A 19,597-nucleotide genomic window follows, 5' to 3' on the forward strand; every position below is an offset into this window, starting at 1 on the left:
CAAAATGTGGCCTAAGTGGGCTAGTTGCTCTTTGAACAGATAATTAGGACAAGCATAAATGGAGGTAAATTATATATAACTGCAATTCTACTCTTCTTCACTTAACTACCGTATATAAATACCATAAAACATCTCCAGATTGCCCAATTAACTTTCCAGAGTTGTTCAAAGGAAAGATCAGAGCTTTCTTTGAACTGCATGCTAAACACGCCAGTTATCATAAATGAGATGTATTCCCATACAGATTATGAATTATGCAGTATGTATTATCCCAGCATGGACAGGGAGTGAGCACATGCACTGACAGGATAGAGGATGCTGTATTCCGTTTGAAATCGGATTATGGAATTTTCCATGATGTTTTACCTTTATTGTGGTGGAAACAGGAGAGTTGAGGTGCACATTGAAATCTGCCGTGATTTGGGCAGCTGTGGTTTTATGTTTTTTGGATACAATCCGGGTTAGCACCCGAACATCCCTTTCAGACAGCTTCCTCTTACAGCATCCACAGTTAATCCTGTTGGATGTGGTTGGTCCTTCTGGGTGGTATGCTGACATTACCCTGGATACTGTGGCTCTTGATACATCACAAAGACTTGCTGTCTTGGTCACAGATGCTCCAGCAAGACGCGCAGCAACAATTTGTCCTCTTTTGAACTCTGGTATGTCACTCATAATGTTGTGTGCATTGCAATATTTTGAGCAAAACTGTGCTCTTACCCTGCTAATTGAACCTTCACACTCTGCTCTTACTGGTGCAATGTGCAATTAATGAAGATTGGCCACCAGGCTGATCCAATTTAGCCATGAAACCTCCCACACTAAAATGAGACAGGTGTTTCAGATTCATTGTCCAACCCCTGTAATTACAACCACAAATCAGAAAAGTTGAAACAGCAGGGAAAGAGCAGATAAAATATAAATACAGTGTTTCCTACATTTACTTCTATTGGATTGCAGACAGTATGATAAGATAATTAATTTTTACCTGATTATTAGTCCGGACCAAAGGACTAAAGTTTGATCTAATCAAAAGAGGTGTTCTCAGTCCGGATCTACCGAATCATGGTCCAGTTAATCTGCAGTGTGAAACACTTTTCTAGATGATTCAAACTTTCAGACCAATTGCAGGAAGAGTCAATCTTTAAATAAGCCAGAAGAAAAAATAACTGGTGTTGTGCCAAAATCCAACTCCCTTTGGTTGGCAAGTGCGTCACACAGTAGTATAAACACAAATGCATAGACTGCAAAATCAATTATTTACTGTAACAGTAGATTATCCCTTATTTAGAAACAGAAATAAAATGAATCTGAAGAGAATTTCTAACACTCATTTTGCTGCGGGGCGAAAGCATGTACGCAAAGGGAAATGAGGGGGTGAAATCAATATTCAGGTGATTGACTTCCTGGTGGTGCGTGTGCAGTGTCATGTGATCGTGAACGTGAGTGATGTCATTGTATGGTGCATTCTGGGATGCACTGCATCAAAAACCATCATTCAACAATAGCTAATAGAATCACATGGACAAGAGATTACTGTACTCCACACCTTTATCATCAACAATCTCTACAATACAAAGTCACTATATTTACTAATACCACTTACAACTTTACTGTACAGAAGCTCCGCCCGTTTCTCTACAATACAGAGTCACTATATTCACTAATACCACTTACAACTTTACTGTACACAACACAAGCCTTATGTTCACCATGACCAGAAGCTCCGCCCACTTCTCTACTACAATACAGAGTCACTATATTCACTAATACCACTTACAACTTTACTGTACACAACACAAGCCTTATGTTCACCATGACCAGAAGCTCCGCCCACTTCTCTACTACAATACAGAGTTACTATATTCACTAATACCACTTACAACTTTACTGTACACAACACAAGCCTTATGTTCACCATGTCCAGAAGCTCCGCCCACTTCTCTACTACAATACAGAGTTACTATATTCACTAATACCACTTACAACTTTACTACTGTACACAACACAAGCCTTATGTTCACCATGACCAGATGCTCCACCCATTTCTCTACTGGACTCGAAAGAATGTGTTATAATAGACCTTCACACAGTGGAATTATTAGTGTTTTGTTTCAGATTAATCAGTATTCTAGATATTTAGTGGAAAATAAATGATGCTAAAGATCTGGAAAAAGAATAAAAGGACCAAAAAACAATGATATCCTGTACTGCAATAATATATTGGACTATATGTAGTATCATCCACAAAAAATAAAGTTATACGGACATGCCTATTAGTGTTGGGAATCACAGGGCATTAATGATATGATAACTATGTTATCACGATACTCTGATTCTCGTGTACTTGATAGATCATAAGACAATTATTTACTATTTTTTTATGACATCTGTGTTGCTGAAGAGGATAAAATACACCTAAATAAGCAAATACAAGGAATTATGGATTTATTGGTGAGTTTTATTGGTCAGTTTCTCCCCATTATCTCTCTGTACAGTTGTTTTTGTTGTGTTATGGTCCATGTTGACCAGAGGAAGATGAGATCCTCTGCCTTCCAAGGTTTCTTCCTCTTAATGTGAGGGAGTTTTTTTCCTGCCACTGCTGGCACAGTCACTGTGGTGCTTACTTACAAGAAACTTGGACCCGTATCTGTGTAAAACTGCTTTGTGACAACATTTGTTGTAAAAAGCTATATGCTATATTAATTACATTGAAGTTTCACAGAATTTCACAACAATTTTTTCTACAGCAAATAGGGGTGAAACGATTACTCGAGTTGTTCGAGTTACTCGATTTAAAAAATGGATCGAGTAATATTCTGTGCCTCGAGTAATCGTTTATTTAATTAAAAAACGCAGAAGAAGGAGCGGGCGGCGAGGGTTTTAGTTGAGAAGAGGGTATTTTGAAGCGGCGCGGGAAAAGAGTGACAACTTACGTGGAAAAAGGACAATAATAATGGAGCATTTTAGGCTGGACAGCGTGTATTCGCTCCTGCCTCCCACAACAGCACGTTTTAATGCTGCGTCTCAGCGGAGGACACGTTAGCAGTGGAGCCGAGAGAAGGTTAATATAACTCATAACAAATCAATGATATTAACATTTATTTACCTTAATAACATAACGATAGCGCTGTGAAGCGCTAACTATTAGAACTACTGTCTAATGTGTGTGGTTAGTTTATAAAAACAGACAATTCTGGACTTAATACAGGCTTTATGTAAATGAACACAGCGCTGAGGAGTTTATAAACAAATACATGTCACCGGCTTGGTGAGACGAACTGGCAACATCTCTGCTGTTCAGAAACTGAGATGCACAACATAATGCAAATGTTTATGCCTTTTTATTGATTAGTTCCCTATAGTTTTGAAAATAATTTAACTTAATTTATTAAAGTAGTAACTATTAAATTATTATTATTCCTTTATTTCTATTTGTGTTTGGAAATATAATGTCTTGTTGTTTTGTGTATTTTTAATTACTCTTTAAGCAGACATATGTTTTATCCGATTACTCGATTAATCAAATTGATTTTTCAGTAGAGTACTTGATTACTAAAATAATCGATAGCTGCAGCCCTAACAGCAAATTTACCCTATTCTTGTGATTAGCGCCACCATGTGTAGTAATAAAGCAGTAACTTCAGTATGTTATGTTTGGGGGTGAGTCTTATGGAGTTTATAGCGCTTATGTTAGGGGTCGGCAATAGGCGTAACATCTGGCCCGTGAGGTTGTTTAAATTATAATGTACAATAATGTAAAAAAATAAAATAAAATGCTTCTCTGGTGAGCTTTGATTTACATTCCTCCCCAGTTTCTGCCCGTTCTAGTTTTTCCGCCCGTTCTTGGGCTCCATATCTTCTTATAAGGGTATATTTTTTCCCGACTGTGTCCCAATTTACTAGCCGGGGCAGCAGTAGTCTATTGGATCGCTACCCTGATGAAACGGGTTCGATCCTGCATGAGAAGCAGTGTGTTTATTTATATATTTTTTTCCTTTATTCTTGGGTTTACCTGCTTTGAAATCAGTTGTTCTGCAATTGGGTTCAACAACCCTCTGGGCTGGAGAGCTACTAGATTGTAGCACTCCATCCCATTACACTTCATTTTCCAAAACAGATTTTTTTTTTTGTGGCCTGCCACCTAACGGCTTGGAAAATATCTGGCCCGCAGCCAAACTTAATTGCCGACCCCCAGTCTATATTTTAATAGAAATATTAATATTTGATGCAACATATTGATTATGAACCGCAAACAAAGACAATACAATATATCGCAATGCTGTCATGCCTATGTTTGGCAGTCGTCTGTTAGTAAGAGCGATCTTTGACTGAAAAAAGCCTCTATTCTCATAAATTACCATGTTTATTCATTGGTAGAATTATTGAGCTCTAGATTGACACACAGTGACTAATTGCACCATTGGAGAGTTTGAGCATGTTGGGCCCTATTTTTAGCTCTTATCTAGATATCTGCACTTTCCTAAGGCAGCTGAGAAAGGTTCTCGGCATCGCTGACTCCGAGGCTGAAACTCGAGCTGTAGTAGGGCTTGGTTGGGGGGCCCACTGAGCTGCTTCACACCGTGTTTCACTTTCACACAAAACAGCTCACCACAGTTCCTCTGAACTGGTAGGCTGGAGGAGCAGCGCTGCAGCCCATTGGCTGGGGATGCTCTGTTGGTTGGTGGTTGTTCTAAAATCAGATAGGGTGGCGGGAGCGCGTGGTGAGGACTTCCGCTCTCTCTCTCTCTCTCTCTCTCTCTCTCTCTTTTTCTTTCTCTGTCTCACTCTCTTTCTTTCTCACTCTCTCGCTCTCTCACTCTCTTGCTCTCTCTCTCTTGCTCTCTCTCTCTGATGCTGCTCTCCAGCATGAGTGCAGAACAGTTTCAGGCCCGGTCCCAGGGGCAGAGACAAAGAGGAAACTGTAGTGAAACAGAATCAAACCTGTGGGTGTGACTCCCTCCCACCGTACACAGAGAAACAGAGAGAGAGAGGGAGGAGGAGGAGGAAAAGAGAGAGAGAGAGATTGAGATATTGTTTTTACTGTATAATCATCTTTTTTCACTAAGTTTAAGCCAGAAGAGGTTTCATTAATACGTGTTTTATTGAGGAGGGTTAAAGTTTTTTGGTGACAGCAAGCAAAATCACCTGTATAACCCTCAGAAAATAGTGATATTATATGATATCTGGCAACAGTTTGACCGGTATTATTCTTTAATATGTTTAACTTAAAAATATAATTAGCATCATGCACAATCTTAACATCTCACATCATAATTATCACCTGTGTGTCTAACAATTTTGCACTCTTCGCACCTTCCTCCTGTCATTTCTAATCATAAATGCACGCAGTGTGCCAAGGCCTGCTGGAAAATGAAATCTGCATCTCCATAAAAGTTGTCAGCAGAGGGAAGCATGAAGTGCTGTAAGAGTTTGTGGGAAAACAAAACTGCACTGACTTTAGACTTGATAATAAAACACAGTGGATCAACACCAGCAGATGACATGACTCTCCAAACCATCACTGATTGGTGGAAACTTTACACTAGACCTCAAGCAGTTTGGACTGTGTGTCTCTCCACTTTTCCTCCAGACTCTGCTCCCTTGATTTACAAATGAAATGTAAAATTGACTGATGATCAGTGATGGTTCAGTTTGGAGAGACATGTCATCTGCTGGTGTTGATCCACTGTGTTTTATTATCAAGTCTAAAGTCAGTGCAGTTTTGTTTTCCCAGAAAATCTTACAGCATTTCATGCTTCTTCCCTCTGGTGGCAACTTTTATAATGATGTGGATTTCATTTTCCAGCAGGACTTGGCACACTGCCCACACTGCCAAAAGTACCAATTGATCTTAAATAATATTCACATTTTCTGAGACACTGATTTTTGGGTTTTAATTGAACAATAAATGAAATAAACTCTTAAAATAGGTCAGTCTGTGTGTAATACATCTATATAATATATGAACTGAATTACTGCAATACAGTAACTTTTCTATGATTTTCTAATTTTTTGAGATAAAATACTGTTATATATATTTATATTTCATTCCAACCCTATTTTTAGAGTTGCATTTTAGAGCTGCATTTAGTGTGGTCAGGATGCAAGTTTTTTTTTGTCTAAAAGTTCCAACAAAAGTTTTTAAGGCTTTAGTCCTGCAATCTTAGACATGGTCATTGTGAACTATAATAAACCACAGGTAGACTCTCTCCAGCACTAAACAGGAAGCAGCTAAATGTCCTTATTAATTTAACCACGTTTGTTTCTACCAATAACTGCACACACAAACAGCTGTGGCCGAAAGCCCCTTCCGTTTCTAAGCCATTGTTTAACAGTTTCTGTTCTTATAAATGTCTATCAGGAGCATTGGGATGGGATGGGAGATTATCTGAAGCATATGCAGTGGTAGTTTATAGGGGTGTAACGGTACAGAAAATTCACAGTTCGGTTCACGGTTTGGTAAGTTTTCCGCATGTTTTCGGTATGTTTTCAGTTTGGTTAGTGGAAAAAATAAAGAGTCTGGGCATTCTGTATAGACTCACCTTTATTAACTTCATAATAACAATGAATCTTCATTATAATCATGTTTTATTTTTGGGATGAATGTTGTAACTGGGCTCGAGCTCTTTTATTAAATGCTTAAAACTCGTTTTTCTCCTACTGTCATCATGAGAGGATCCATCTTTTAGATCTTCTTGAAACAAACAAACAGTGAGCCTGATTGTGAGGCTTTATTAAGAACAAAAGCAACAGCATAACTTTAACTGATTAAACTACAAATCTGTTTTTCCTAAGAATATTACTGGATGCATTTCAGCGTTTGAGTTCATTTTAAGAAATATCAGCATTAGATTGTTAAAAATAAGAGAGAGAGAGAGAGAGAGAGAGAGAGAGAGAGAGAGAGAGAGCGAAAGACAGACAGACAGCACAAGTGAAAGAGAGAGAGCGAGAGAAAGAAAGACAGACAGACGGCAAATGTGAAAGAGAGAGAGCGAGAGAGAGAAAGACAGACAGATGGCGTGAGTGGAAGAGAGAGCTAGAGGGACAGACAGGCACAAACGAAAGAGCGCGAGAGAGAGAAAGACAGGTGGTGCGAGCAAAAGAGAGAGAGAAAGAGAGAGAGAGACAGACAGACAGTGCGAGCGAAAGAGAGTGAGAGAGAGACAGGCAGACAGATGGTGCGAGCGAAAGAGAGAGTGAGAGAGAGAGAGACCGACAGACAGATGGCGTGAAAGAGAGAGCTAGAGGGACAGACAGGCGCAAACGAAAGAGTGTGAGTGAGAGAGACAGACAGACGGTGCGAGTGAAAGAGAGAGAGAGAGAGACAGACAGACAGACAGTGCGAGCAAAAGAGAAAGAGTAAGAAAGAGAGAGACACAGACAGACGGTGCGAGTGAAACAAAGAGAGAGAGATAGAAGGACAGACAGGCGGCACAAGCGAAAGAGAGAGAGTGAGAAAGAGAGGAAGAGAGAGAGAGACCGTATGAGCGCCTAACCCTGCGTTCACACTGGAAATCGTCAGGCAACCATTCATTCCCTATGGCAGCGCCATGATTTCAGTGCAGCGACAGTGTGTGGATAGTTTGAATGATCAGCTTCCAGTGAGAGCTAAACTTCTCAGCACAGGCTATGCGCTAAGTCAGTAGCAAGTTGCTAATAGCAACAGTGCTACAGCTACACTTCCCGGGTTACGTTCATTGGTTCTACAAGTCTCCTATAGGCTGTGCCGTGTGTTCTGCGTGCGTTTGCGTGTACCAAACCCTGATTCCCTACAGTGGCTGTTAGTAAAGAATACACGTACCATTACACCCCTAGTAGTTTACTTACTGGAACCCTGCAGGAATTGCAGTCTTTGCAGAATAAAGACAGATTGTGCTGAGATTCAGGCCCAGTAGCCTTGTTCCATGCCTGAGCATGAATGCCCCCCTCTCACTCCTCCCCCTGAACTGTTCTCACACTGCTCTTAATGTTTCGGGTTTGAGCACGTTTACAGCTTCTCAGTTTCTCTTTCTTCCTGTAAGAAGAGTGTCACATCACCTGATCTGCACTGCCTGCCCTGTTTAGACTCAAACACAAAACTTGCACATACATGCAGCTTATGCACTTGCTGACGTCTTGCCGACCTGCTCAGTACAGTAGTGAATTAAGCAATCAGGAGCATTGTGTAATAGTGCAGTGCAATAGTGTAAAATAGTGCAATGCAACAGTTCATTTGTTAATTCTGAGATTTGATGCGACAAAGTCATATTATAAACATTTTCCAAATAAGGGGACATATTGTGCAAAATTCACTTTTTGGTCTAAACTTTAAGGACAAAAGTCAATTCTGTGAATTAGATGAAAGATTTTAGCTGGGAAACCATTTGAAGGCAGTTTTCTATAGAGTGACTCAAAATTTTAGTTTTCGTATTGAACTCAAATATATCATTGCTGCCATGCAAAAACCTTGTATCTCACTTTCTGTTGTTTCTCTCTGTTGTTTAATTTGCCAGTTTTACTGTTCATTATATCATCATTTTAGAATTAATGGACCAATAGCAAGACTCTACATTGATTTGGAATTCAATCATTTTACACTGATTTCCTTTGAAACATCAGCAATAAAGTTGCTATTTGGAGATGTTTTGCATTGCAAAGGTAAAAATGCTTTGAAGAACAGTGCAGAGCACCTTTTAGGTGAGGTAATATCGACTTACAACAGTGCACACCTCAGATAACACTTCAAAACACTTTCACTTTGTCCACTCTGTGGAACATCTGACAGTTCTGCTGCACCATGGAGACTTGTTTTTAGTGGCTTGGCTTTACGAGAGTGAAATTTCTTGTCATTTTAATAATTGCAGGTCTGCTTTGTTGTCAGTTTTGTGGGGACGCTGTGCAATTTCTTCTTCTTCTGACACTTCAAAACTTCTAAATGTGAATCAGTGATTCATTCAGAGTAACCAATTCGAGTTGAGTTAAATAGAACCGGTTTAATTACTTGCAAACACTTGACGTGTTAAACTCACATGCCGGCGTTTTTCCCCCCGATTAAGACGTCTTAAAATATCGCAGATGCTGCGAAGCTACACTTCCGCGAGGTTCTTTAAATGTACTCGAAGCTTCACAGAGGGAGGTTTCACCTCCGCTCTGCCGCCCTGAGCTTCTCGTTTGAAGAGGCGAGACTAAACATCTGTTAGATGAAATGAGGAAGTGAAGAAGCTCTTGTTAGTCATCCACTCCAAAATAAGCTCAGAGGAAACTTGGTTGGGGTTGTATTGTAAGGTGGGGGTGTGGATGAAGCCGAAGTGTTTGTGTGCCTGTCCAAATATGAGTGTGAGAAGACAGCGTGAATGAGTCGGCTGAGTCACGTCCCGTCCAACACGCAGAAACGCGGCGTGGAGATCACTGACAGAACGACGTCTCGTACTGAGTGTAGAATCTGGCATTTGAGGGAAAACCCCGCTGCTTGTTTCCAGACGTCCCCTGAACCTGAACGGAGAGCAGCCCGATCCTCCCTCCGCTGTGCTGAATATCTGCTTTGGGTGTGCCCTCTATACGAGTCCCTCGTTGGCGTACCAGGCCCTGAGGTGGCCTCCGCAGGAGGACCTGAGTATCTTCACTATTCTCAGACCAGTAGGAGGCTTCGAAACTGTTAGAAACCATGCGTGCAGACTCCTCCACTCAGCATGCCGTTTATAGTCTATATACACTCATTATATACACAATACACATTTTGTCCAAATGTTTGTAGACACTAGTGCTGTAGGGAGCGTTTTACCACCAAAAGAACTTTGATTCTTGAACCAGTTCTGGTCATACTTATAAGGACCGCAGTGCTTTTCAGTGAACCAGTTTTAGTGGAACCGTAAAAACGTCCACATCAGCCAACAGTGTCGGTATGTTTACTGATGTGGACGGAGTCGGAGAGCCAGGGTTGAACTGGTCCGCTGCTGTGGCCGAATTCAGCGCCCCAGTCATCTGGTTTAGCTGACCTACTGCCCAGCACGCTGTCCAGCACATCATAAAACACCCAGTACACTCCCCTGCCCAGCTACACTGCGTGACAGCTCTTTTTTGGCATCTCGGTAGTCTTTTTTAAAGCTTTTTCAGCTTGATTATCACTTGCTCTTTGGTGCGAACATATCCTGCCCGAGATAAATCCTCCACTAGTATGCCATACAGTTTCTCCTTTCTATTTCTTCCTTCAAGTTTATCCTGAAACTCCGTAGAACATCAACTCGAGAGTAAATACTGTGTTTCAGTATTTAAATACAGCAGACCACTGTGCATTCTCAGACACGCCCACAGATGTCGAACCTAGTATTCTTTGGTTCCCGCTGCGAACAAACGTTCTTAGTTCCAGAACTTACTTTTGCTGGTGGAAACACGGGCAAACGATTCAAAATTAGGTTCCCGAAACAGAACGGTGTCGGTTCCACATCGGTGGAAAAGCACTAAGGGGTGAACTTGAACCGGTATGCATTTCTCTCATACCACCATAGAGGGCGCTGCGGATCGCCGTGTGGAACAGCACCATCAAAGAAGAGAGTTAAACACTGGTGTAGCTCCGTCCTGCAGAGAAATCAGAACACCTCCTGCTGCTGTTTCTACTGTATGAGTGTTTTTATCCCAGTAAAATAGAGCAGTAACTACAGCCCTTTTAAATATAATAATACTGTAGCTTAAAGGATGATTTAAATGTTTTTTTTTGACTGGAGAAAAAAGGGAATTGTGGTTTATTTGTAATACTGTAATGCCTCTAATGGCTTCAGGAATAACATATATAGTAAATTGATATTAAACTTGTGCAATAGAATTTTTTAGAAATATCTCAAATATTTGAATCCTAAAACATTGAGTATTGAAGCTGTCCCTGTGCCAAAATGTCTTAAGGAACGACCCAAAAGAAAGTCTTTAAAATTACCTGAAATAAACTCTTTTTACATTGACTTACATTGAAAGTTTACAAGGTTTTTTCTCTCTCCTGTAAACTAGGAGACACCACTAGTAATGAATGCATTCATCTACTTTAAGTTGCACCAATTGCTGACACACGTGCAGATGCACTGTAGAAATGTACTGCCAAAAGGATAGAACAGCTGTTTACTCCCAATCCATTGAGTTCCCTTCATATTGTGCATGTGGCCATGCTCTTACTTTCACTACTAAACATATCCCTGAGTTCTAGTGTTGATTTCAAGAAACAGAAGTGGTGTCTTAATTGTTTTTTCAGAGCTGTATGTAAGAAAAATGAAATAAGTAAAGTAAGTAACTATTTTCACATAGACAGTCTTTGTGTGAGAGAATATTCATGCAGGAATTGTGTTTATTATTCAGTTTTTATTATGAATATTTTGCCAGAAACCAGAGAAACCGAAGCTCTGAAACAAAGTAGCCTGTTTTTTGTATTATGTATGTTGAAGTAGAGCAGCAGTAGAAGAATAACTCATTTGGTGAAGTGCGGAGAACAGAGAACAGGGGGAGATTAGGGCTCACATCATTCAACTGCAGGCTGGCGTCAGGGGGAGTCCTCCACCTTGACCTGATTCGTGGGCGTTATCAAGATTTATGGCAGTGAACGAGGCACTGATGACAGAGAAAACATGCAAAAACGTCTGTGTGGGCATATGGATGCTATCAGATAAGCTTTCATTTGCAAAGCCGGGGAGACAATGCAGGGCTTATGAAGCTGCAGGTGAGCGGGCTGCACCTCGGGCCTGCATACCGCCCAGAAAATATATGCAAAAGGGATGCAGGCCCTGCTGATCCATTACAGCGCCGCACATTAGCGCCTGCATTAGCCACCCGTACATGTATTTAATTACTGTGCGAGCTGTGTTATGAACAAAGAGGCTTTATATACTCCTGATGCTCCTGGTGGATGAATGAACTCGTCAGGTGCGCGGCCCCCCCTGTGCAGGTAATGCATAAATGGATTGCCTCTGACAGAGGATGCCATCATCTCTGGAACCTCTGCTCCGGCGTCTGCGTGAGATGACGTTTTGATGGATGTCTGAACAAATGTGTGGAATTCCACTGTTTTCCTCCCACAGTAGATGAGTAATGAGCCTTGTGATTATAATGCAGCGATATGCTTCCATATGATATCTGCAGACTCAGAGTGATTATATAGGGTACCGACTCCCTCAGCGCGTTCTTATTTATCCACACTCTTTCCCAGCGTGATGCATCACTAATCACACGTACTGCGTGATGATGATGATGATGATATTCCCCAGCTTTGTAAATGACTGGATTTTGCACATGGGTTTACTGGTTTACAATGGACATCTCCCACCATTTCGCAAGATAAAAGATTGATGTAGGGTTGGGTGGTACATGACATTTTTAATACTCTCTGATCACATGATCAGATCAGATATGTTCTTAAAAGTTCTGTTCGCTTTGCAGTTTGCAAATTTCATTTCGTCTTAATGTTTTAGCCTATTAGCTAAAAACAGAATTTTGTTACTGATTTTCTTGTTACTGTGGCACTTGTTAAGAGGTGGATTTATAGTACTGTGCAAAAGTTTTAGGCACCAAAGCAAATGACACTAATCCATTTATCTCAGCAATACGAGTGTTTTTTCCTGAAAAAAGCACCACATATGTTTGGAACAGATGCAAATAAACATACATACAGTAAAACGTAACAAGGAATTCTCATTTTTAACTATAAGTATGTTATATCCTGTGAGCTGAGGAACAAAGTGTACTTCCTGTAGATTTCTCCTGGATGCTCCTCAGCCAGCATGTGTATATTATGTTCAGTTCCATGAGCAGCTCACCTGATTTAACACATTTACCAATTTACCAAACCACGTGTTGATTAATTTGATGAGAACTAGAAATAACTCTATAAATCTCAGATGAGGAGAAGAGATTAGGAGCTGTTTTTAAAAAAAAAACATTGCTTTTTGTATTTATTGTAATGCTGGTGTTTTATTGTTTTATTCTATAAACTACAGACAACATTTCTTTAAAATTCCAAATAAAAATATTGTCATTTAGAGCATTTATTTTCAGAAAATGAGAAATGGCTGAAATAACAAAAAAGATGCAGAGCTTTTAGACCTCAAATAATGCAAATGAAACAAGTTCATATTCATAAAGTTTTAAGAGTTTAGAAATCAATATTTTATGGAATAACCCTGTTTTTTTATTAACAGTTTTCATGCATCTTGGCATCATGTTCTCCTCCACCAGTCTTACACACTGCTTTTGGATAACTTTAAGCAGTTCAGCTTGGTTTGATGGCTTGTGATCATCCATCTTCCTCTTGATTATATTCCAGAGGTTTCCAATCTGGTAAAATCAAAGAAACTCATAATTTTTAAGTGGTCTCTTTTTTTTTGCAGTGATCAGTGTGTAAATTGCCTGTATTGTACCGTGTTGTTACAGCTACTGTCCCCGTGTCACTCTGACATCTATCACAGCCCCATTGTGAAGTATTTTCCATGAAGGCATGGAGGCTGATAAAGGTTAATACCTGTGTGTGTTGGAGCGTGTTCTACTGTAGCCTGCGGCTATTCAAATGACCGTCCACCCAGACCCGTTCTCCTGGAAGAACACTCTGTGTCTGTCACTCACGGAGCTGTGGTGTGTTCCGGAGGGGACGGGGGGACGCAGGGACACGTTTTCCCTCGACACACTGTTTGCATTTTTATAGCCTTTAACTGAGACGAACTGTTTGCGGCGTCTGATGGGACCCGCTGCGTTTCATTTGTGCTCAAACACAGAACGCAGTACAATTAGAATAAAAATAAAGCAGGAAAAGGACTGCTGCTTAAAGCACCACAGCTATTTACATTTAATCAGAGTTTAGCATTAAAAAATAAGAGAGTTTCTTTGATTTTTACCAAATTTAAAAACCTCTGGAATATAATCAAGAGGAAGATGAATGATCACAAGCCATCAAACCAAACTGAACTGCTTGAATTTTTGCACCAGGAGTAAAGCAGCATAAAGTTATCCAAAAGCAGTGTGTAAGACTGGTGGAGGAGAACATGCCAAGATGCATTAAACTGTGATTAAAAACCAGGGTTATTCCACCAAATATTGATTTCTAAACTCTTAAAACTTCATGAGTATGAACTTGTTTTCTAAATGACAATTTTTTTTCATTGGAATTTGGGAGGAATGTTGTTTGTAGTTTATAGACTAAAACAACAATGTTCATTTTACTCAAACATAAACCTATAAATAGCAAAATCAGAGAAACTGATTCAGAAACTGAAGTGGTCTCCTAATTTTTTCCAGAGCTGTGTATGCTTTATTCATATTCCTTTCATTTACATATTCAAAACCCTCAGGTTCCCTTCATAAATATACATAAACATAAGCAAAACAAGCACATCTAACCTGTTAATTATTTATCCTGATCAGTGGCATTCGTTACAACAGTCATACAGGACATTTATACAGGATGTTTCACATGTCAGGTCTGCCCTAACAGAACTGTTACAACTCTATCAGTCTGGTTTGATTATCTATCAATCTATATATCTGTCTGTCTATCTGTCTGTCTGTCTGTCTGTCTGTCTGTCTGTGATCTGACTGGATAAAAAGTAAACTGTCTTTTACTCATATTTTATGCAAATGATGGTCTGGAGTTAAAAGGACTGCACCAAATTATTTTAAAAAATACAATAATGCAACAGTCAAAGGTTAGGAAACACCTTCTCATGAATATTTGTTCTTTATTAGCATTATTTACTACAGTACAGATTAAAATTAAAGACTTAAAAACTAACATTGAAGAAACACATATGCAGTTACTTCTGGTAATAGATGAATAAAAAAGAGTTTGGCCTTCATGAACACCTGAAACACATAAAACCCACCCCAGATGGTTTGGGATGAGGAAAAGCAGTTAACCAGAGCTCAACACCTCTAGAACTCTTTTAAGAAAACTGGAGAACCATTACAGGTTCTACCTCATGAAGCCAACTGAAAAAAATAATGCCAGTAGTCGAAAAAGTTAGCTTCAAAGCAGGAGGTGCTACTTTAAATAATCTAAAATATAAAACACATTTTTGTTTGTTTAACACTTTTTGTTGCTTTATAATTGCATAAACGTTCCTTCATAGTTTTGACGTCTTCAACATTAATCTGCAATGTAGAAAATGAGAAATGAAAAGGGGTGTGTCCAAACTTTTAACTGGTACTGTAAAATTTACAGAAATTATCACAGTTTCACCAGAAATCACAAGGCATTTGTGTAAGTAACTCAACAGTTGTAGCTGAATGTATTGCATTTAACTTGCCATTGCACATCCTGTGATGTGATTATAGAACCTGTGAACATTGAGATGCCGGTGCTAAAGTGATATATCGTGCGCCCTTATTGTTATATTGTGACACTTTTCCTATATCACAGGTTATTTAAATGCAACATAAATTTCACAATATTTAAAAACATTTTCTAGTGTATGACATGTGGTAACCTGTCTTCTAGAGATCATCCAAGAAAATAGGGTGCCTAAAACAACTGTGCCTAGATTATACAGATGTATAGTAGCAGCAAATATCAAATCAAAGGTATGTACTCTAGACCCCTAGAGGACGAATGATCCCCCAAAGTACTGTGTTCTGTGTTATCACAACACACTCACATGCCAAATGTCTGTAAGTTTTACCTCAGACTGTGGCTTGGGAACACCCACACCTGTGTAAGTTGTGAGTTACAGTATTTTTCAGCCTATAAAGTGCATTTAAAATCCTTTAATTTTCCTAAAAATCGACAGTGCGCCTTAAAATCCTTATAATCCTTATGTATGAATTCTACCAGTCAGGTATTAAGGAGCAGTAAAGCCACTCTGGTGAAGTACAGCGTTATAAGGGGGAGTTTTCAGTGAAGTTTCTCCAGCACTAAGGCTGGGTGCAGCAGCGTTAGCATTAGCTGCTAACCGTAGCACTAGCTCTTTTGCTATTTAGAGTTGAGTATATTGGGCTGTGTTCTGCATGTTTGCTGTGTTAAAACAAGCTACGCGTGAATTGCTAGCTGATAGCGCCATGGGTTACCGGAACACTCAGGGTTCCTCACTCTAGTGCTATCAGGCAGCATTAGCGGCTAATGCTATTGCTAGTGCACCCAGCCATAGTGTTGGAGAAACTTCACTGAAAACTCACCCTTAGACAAAATATTGGAAGTCTAATCTTACTGTAAATAAACTGAAGTACTTCACTCACCCAAATAAACGGTTTTCAGGAGAGAAATCTGTGTAGATTAAGATCCAGCGCTCATTTGCCTTAAACAGAAAATATTTTTATTTTAAGAATTACAGTTTTGTTTACTTAGGCGCTTCCCCAAGCTTCCCCATTAAAGGTGAAAGGTGGCGACACCCTTGCTCACTTCGATGTATGCATCCTTACTAGTGTCGCTTTATGTGCCTTATAATCCAGTGCGCCTTATAGTCTAAAAAATACAGTAAATTTACAATGTAAAAATTTAATGAGAAAAGCTGTGTCCAAACATTTGACTGGTCCTGTACACCATAGACGGCATTACCACCCACAGTGGGCAGGGTGATGGGTGGTAATGATTGTGACTGGCTGTGTCTGGCTAGTAGTGTCCATGTGCGCAGATAAGCGATTTAAGCAGACATCACACCTAAATTCAATGCAGGAAACAGTTCAGCATTCTCTAGCTTCCATGGGATGTGGCAAAAGTCATGGGACATGATATTAATTGTATATTGAAATGCACATTATACTATTATGCCATTAATCACTCTTTGTACAATTTTACAGATTTTATTAAGGAACTGCCACACGATATCCTGTTAAACAGAACTCATAAAACATGAAGTTGGTCAGTTGGTCAACAAGTCTTTTATATTTATCACATTTATCACAATTACGATACAATCTTGTCACGTTGCTCATCCCCAGCTGTCACAGGAACCCGAACTCTGGTGCAGACTTTAGTGTGAGGTGTGAAACCAGAGTGTTTTATAATGTGTGTATTTTATATGTGCATTATAAGAGCACAGAAATGAACTGAATGTGTGTTTTTTTTTTATGCAGGCTTCATCAGACATGGAGAACGGAGGGTCTATGAACATGCTGGACGATGAGGAGGCCCTGTGGGGGAACGTGGAGAAGAACCGGTACATTCTGTGCCGATATATAAACCCCAGCAAGCTGACCTCATATCTGAGACAGTGCAAGGTTATCGACGAGCAGGACGAGGATGAGGTGCTGCACTCCTTACTGCTCGAGACTAAGGCCAGCCGTGCAGGTAATGTGTCTATGTATGTGTGTATACATGTGGATAAAGGATCCATTGAATATTTGGCAACCAAGATTGTTCGCCCGAAAATGACAAAAAAAAGCAAAGTCAAAAGATCAAATAATTTGTACAGAAAAATAGCAACACTCAACTTGCATAAATAAGTGAAATAAAGCATGTTTTGAAGCTGAACAGGGCTGTACAGGGCAAAGGTAGTATCGTTAGCTAATGTCGCTAACTGGTTAGCTGCCTTTATCTACATTGCACTCACCTGTGACAAAAGTATCACTAATGAGTTAAATTTATGCTTACAATAACAATAACTGCTGAGGTAAATCTTAAGTTAAAATAGCACTGCTGAGGCATATTAGAATAGCACAATTGAGGTGAATTTATTCTTAGAATAGCACTACTGAGGTGAATTTACTTTTAAAATGGCAACGCTGAGGTATATTTATAAATAGAATAGCAGAATTGAGGTGAATTTATTCTTAGAATAGCACAACTGGTGTAAATTTATGATTAGAACAGCAGTACTGAGTTGAAAGTGTGCTTACAATAGCACTGCTGAGGTAAATTCATGCTTAGAATAGCAATGCTGAGATAAAAGTACAGTTAAGGATACTGAGGTAAATATAAATGTAAAATAGCACCGCTGACATAAATATATGATTAGAATAGCACTGCTGAGGTAAATGTATGAATAGAATTGCACTGCAGAGGTAAATTTATGCTGGAAATATCACTGCTGAGGTACATTTACAGTTTAAATAACACCGCTAAAGTAGAATCATGCTTAAAATAGCACGGCTGAGGTAAGTTCATGCTTGAAATACCACTGCTGAAGTATATTTATAATTAGAATATCACTGCGAGAATAAATTTAAGGTTAAAATAACACTGCTAAAATAAATTCATGCTTAGAATAGCACTGCCCAGGTAAATTTATGCTTAAAATAGCACAGCTGAGGTAAATTCACGCTTAAAATAGCCATTCTAAGGTACATTTAAAGTTAAAATAACACTGCTGAGGTCAATTTAAAGTTAAAAGAACACTGCCAAAATAAATTCATGCTTAGAATAGCACTGCCCAGGTAAATGTATGCTTAAAATAGCACAGCTGAGGTAAATTCATGCTTAAAATAGCCATACTAAGGTACATTTAAAGTTAAAATAACACTGCTGAGGTCAATTTAAAGTTAAAATAACACTGCCAAAATACATTCATGCTTAGAATAGCACGGCCCAGGTAAATGTATGCTTAAAATAGCACAGCTGAGGTAAGTTCATGCTTAAAATAGCCATACTAAGGCAAATTTAAAGTTAAAACAACACTGCTGAGGTCAACGTAAAGTTAAAATATCACTGCTGAGGTAAATTTAAAGTTAAAATAACTCTGCTAAAGTAAATGCATGCTTAGAATAGCACTGCTGAGGTAATATTATGATGAGAATAGTGCTGCTACAGTTGTGGGTTTGGTAAAAAAAAACAAAAAAAAAAACGTTTCAGTGCATCAGTAGTGTGGATTTGTGAGTGTGTGTGTGCGCTTCTTCACTCAGGTGTTGCGTTTCAGTTCAGTAGAGATGCGTGACCTCTGTTTCACATCCTCCTGTTTGTCCAGTGTGTGCTGCGTGTCTGTGTTTGTATGGGGGCGTGATTTACGTACGCGGACCCTCCAGCGCGCCGCGTTCGCTCAGCGCCGGGGTTCTGAAGCTGCAGTGACAGAAAGACTAAACACTATGGAATATGAAAATGCAAATTTCGCGCAGAAAACATTTACATGCAAATCGTGCCATCAATCAGTTACCCAGCCACCACATCTCTCACAGTGTTGTTCCAGTTGTGTAATATGGTGATGAATGGAGGCTTTTAATCCCATGAGTTGCTGCTGCGGCTGGGTTTTTCAGTCCGTGGACTCCATCCTCAACCCCTGTATCATTTTTCAGCTTCTGCACGGACACGAGCAAATGGGTAGATTTTGGGCGCAGAGTTTTCTAAGCCTTTACCGTCTTGTTTTGCCACAAAGAAGCCCATCACAGCAGTAGCTGAGTGCTGATTTCATTTGCACAGCTCCCTAATGTCTTTACTCTGTTCCGCCAGGGACGCCGGGAGTTTTGCACGTTACTGCTGCATGAGTCTATTTCAGCTTTTTCAGCTGCGCCTCAGAGTCGAACAGGCTGTAATTCCACTGTTTGCAGCAAATCCAAACACAAATCCAGAAGTTTCCTGCTTAGCGGAGGAGGCAGGATGCAAGTCCGAGTTATTTGTGCAATTTATTTGTGTGCTTAACCCTTTAAGGCATGGTCATCAGTTATATTTATATTATATTTTCATCATTTCTTATTATGCAATAGTGTTTAATGCGTAAATATATACATT

The 19,597-nt window shown here is 39.6% G+C and overlaps 1 protein-coding gene across 2 annotated transcripts in view; it reads left to right on the top strand.

Moving 5' to 3' along the window:
* card11 (caspase recruitment domain family, member 11) overlaps window positions 1–19,597 on the top strand; it is a 95,037-nt gene that overhangs the window by 29,224 nt on the left and 46,216 nt on the right. For both annotated transcript variants that reach the window (XM_022683380.2, XM_022683381.2), the window contains exon 2: window positions 17,014–17,227. In XM_022683380.2, the coding sequence (XP_022539101.1) occupies window positions 17,026–17,227 (202 nt within the window). In that variant the 5' untranslated portion in view covers window positions 17,014–17,025. The remainder of the gene's footprint in view (window positions 1–17,013; window positions 17,228–19,597) is intronic.

This window comes from Astyanax mexicanus, chromosome 3, assembly GCF_023375975.1.
Source record: "Astyanax mexicanus isolate ESR-SI-001 chromosome 3, AstMex3_surface, whole genome shotgun sequence".
NCBI classification, from domain to species: domain Eukaryota; kingdom Metazoa; phylum Chordata; class Actinopteri; order Characiformes; family Acestrorhamphidae; genus Astyanax; species Astyanax mexicanus.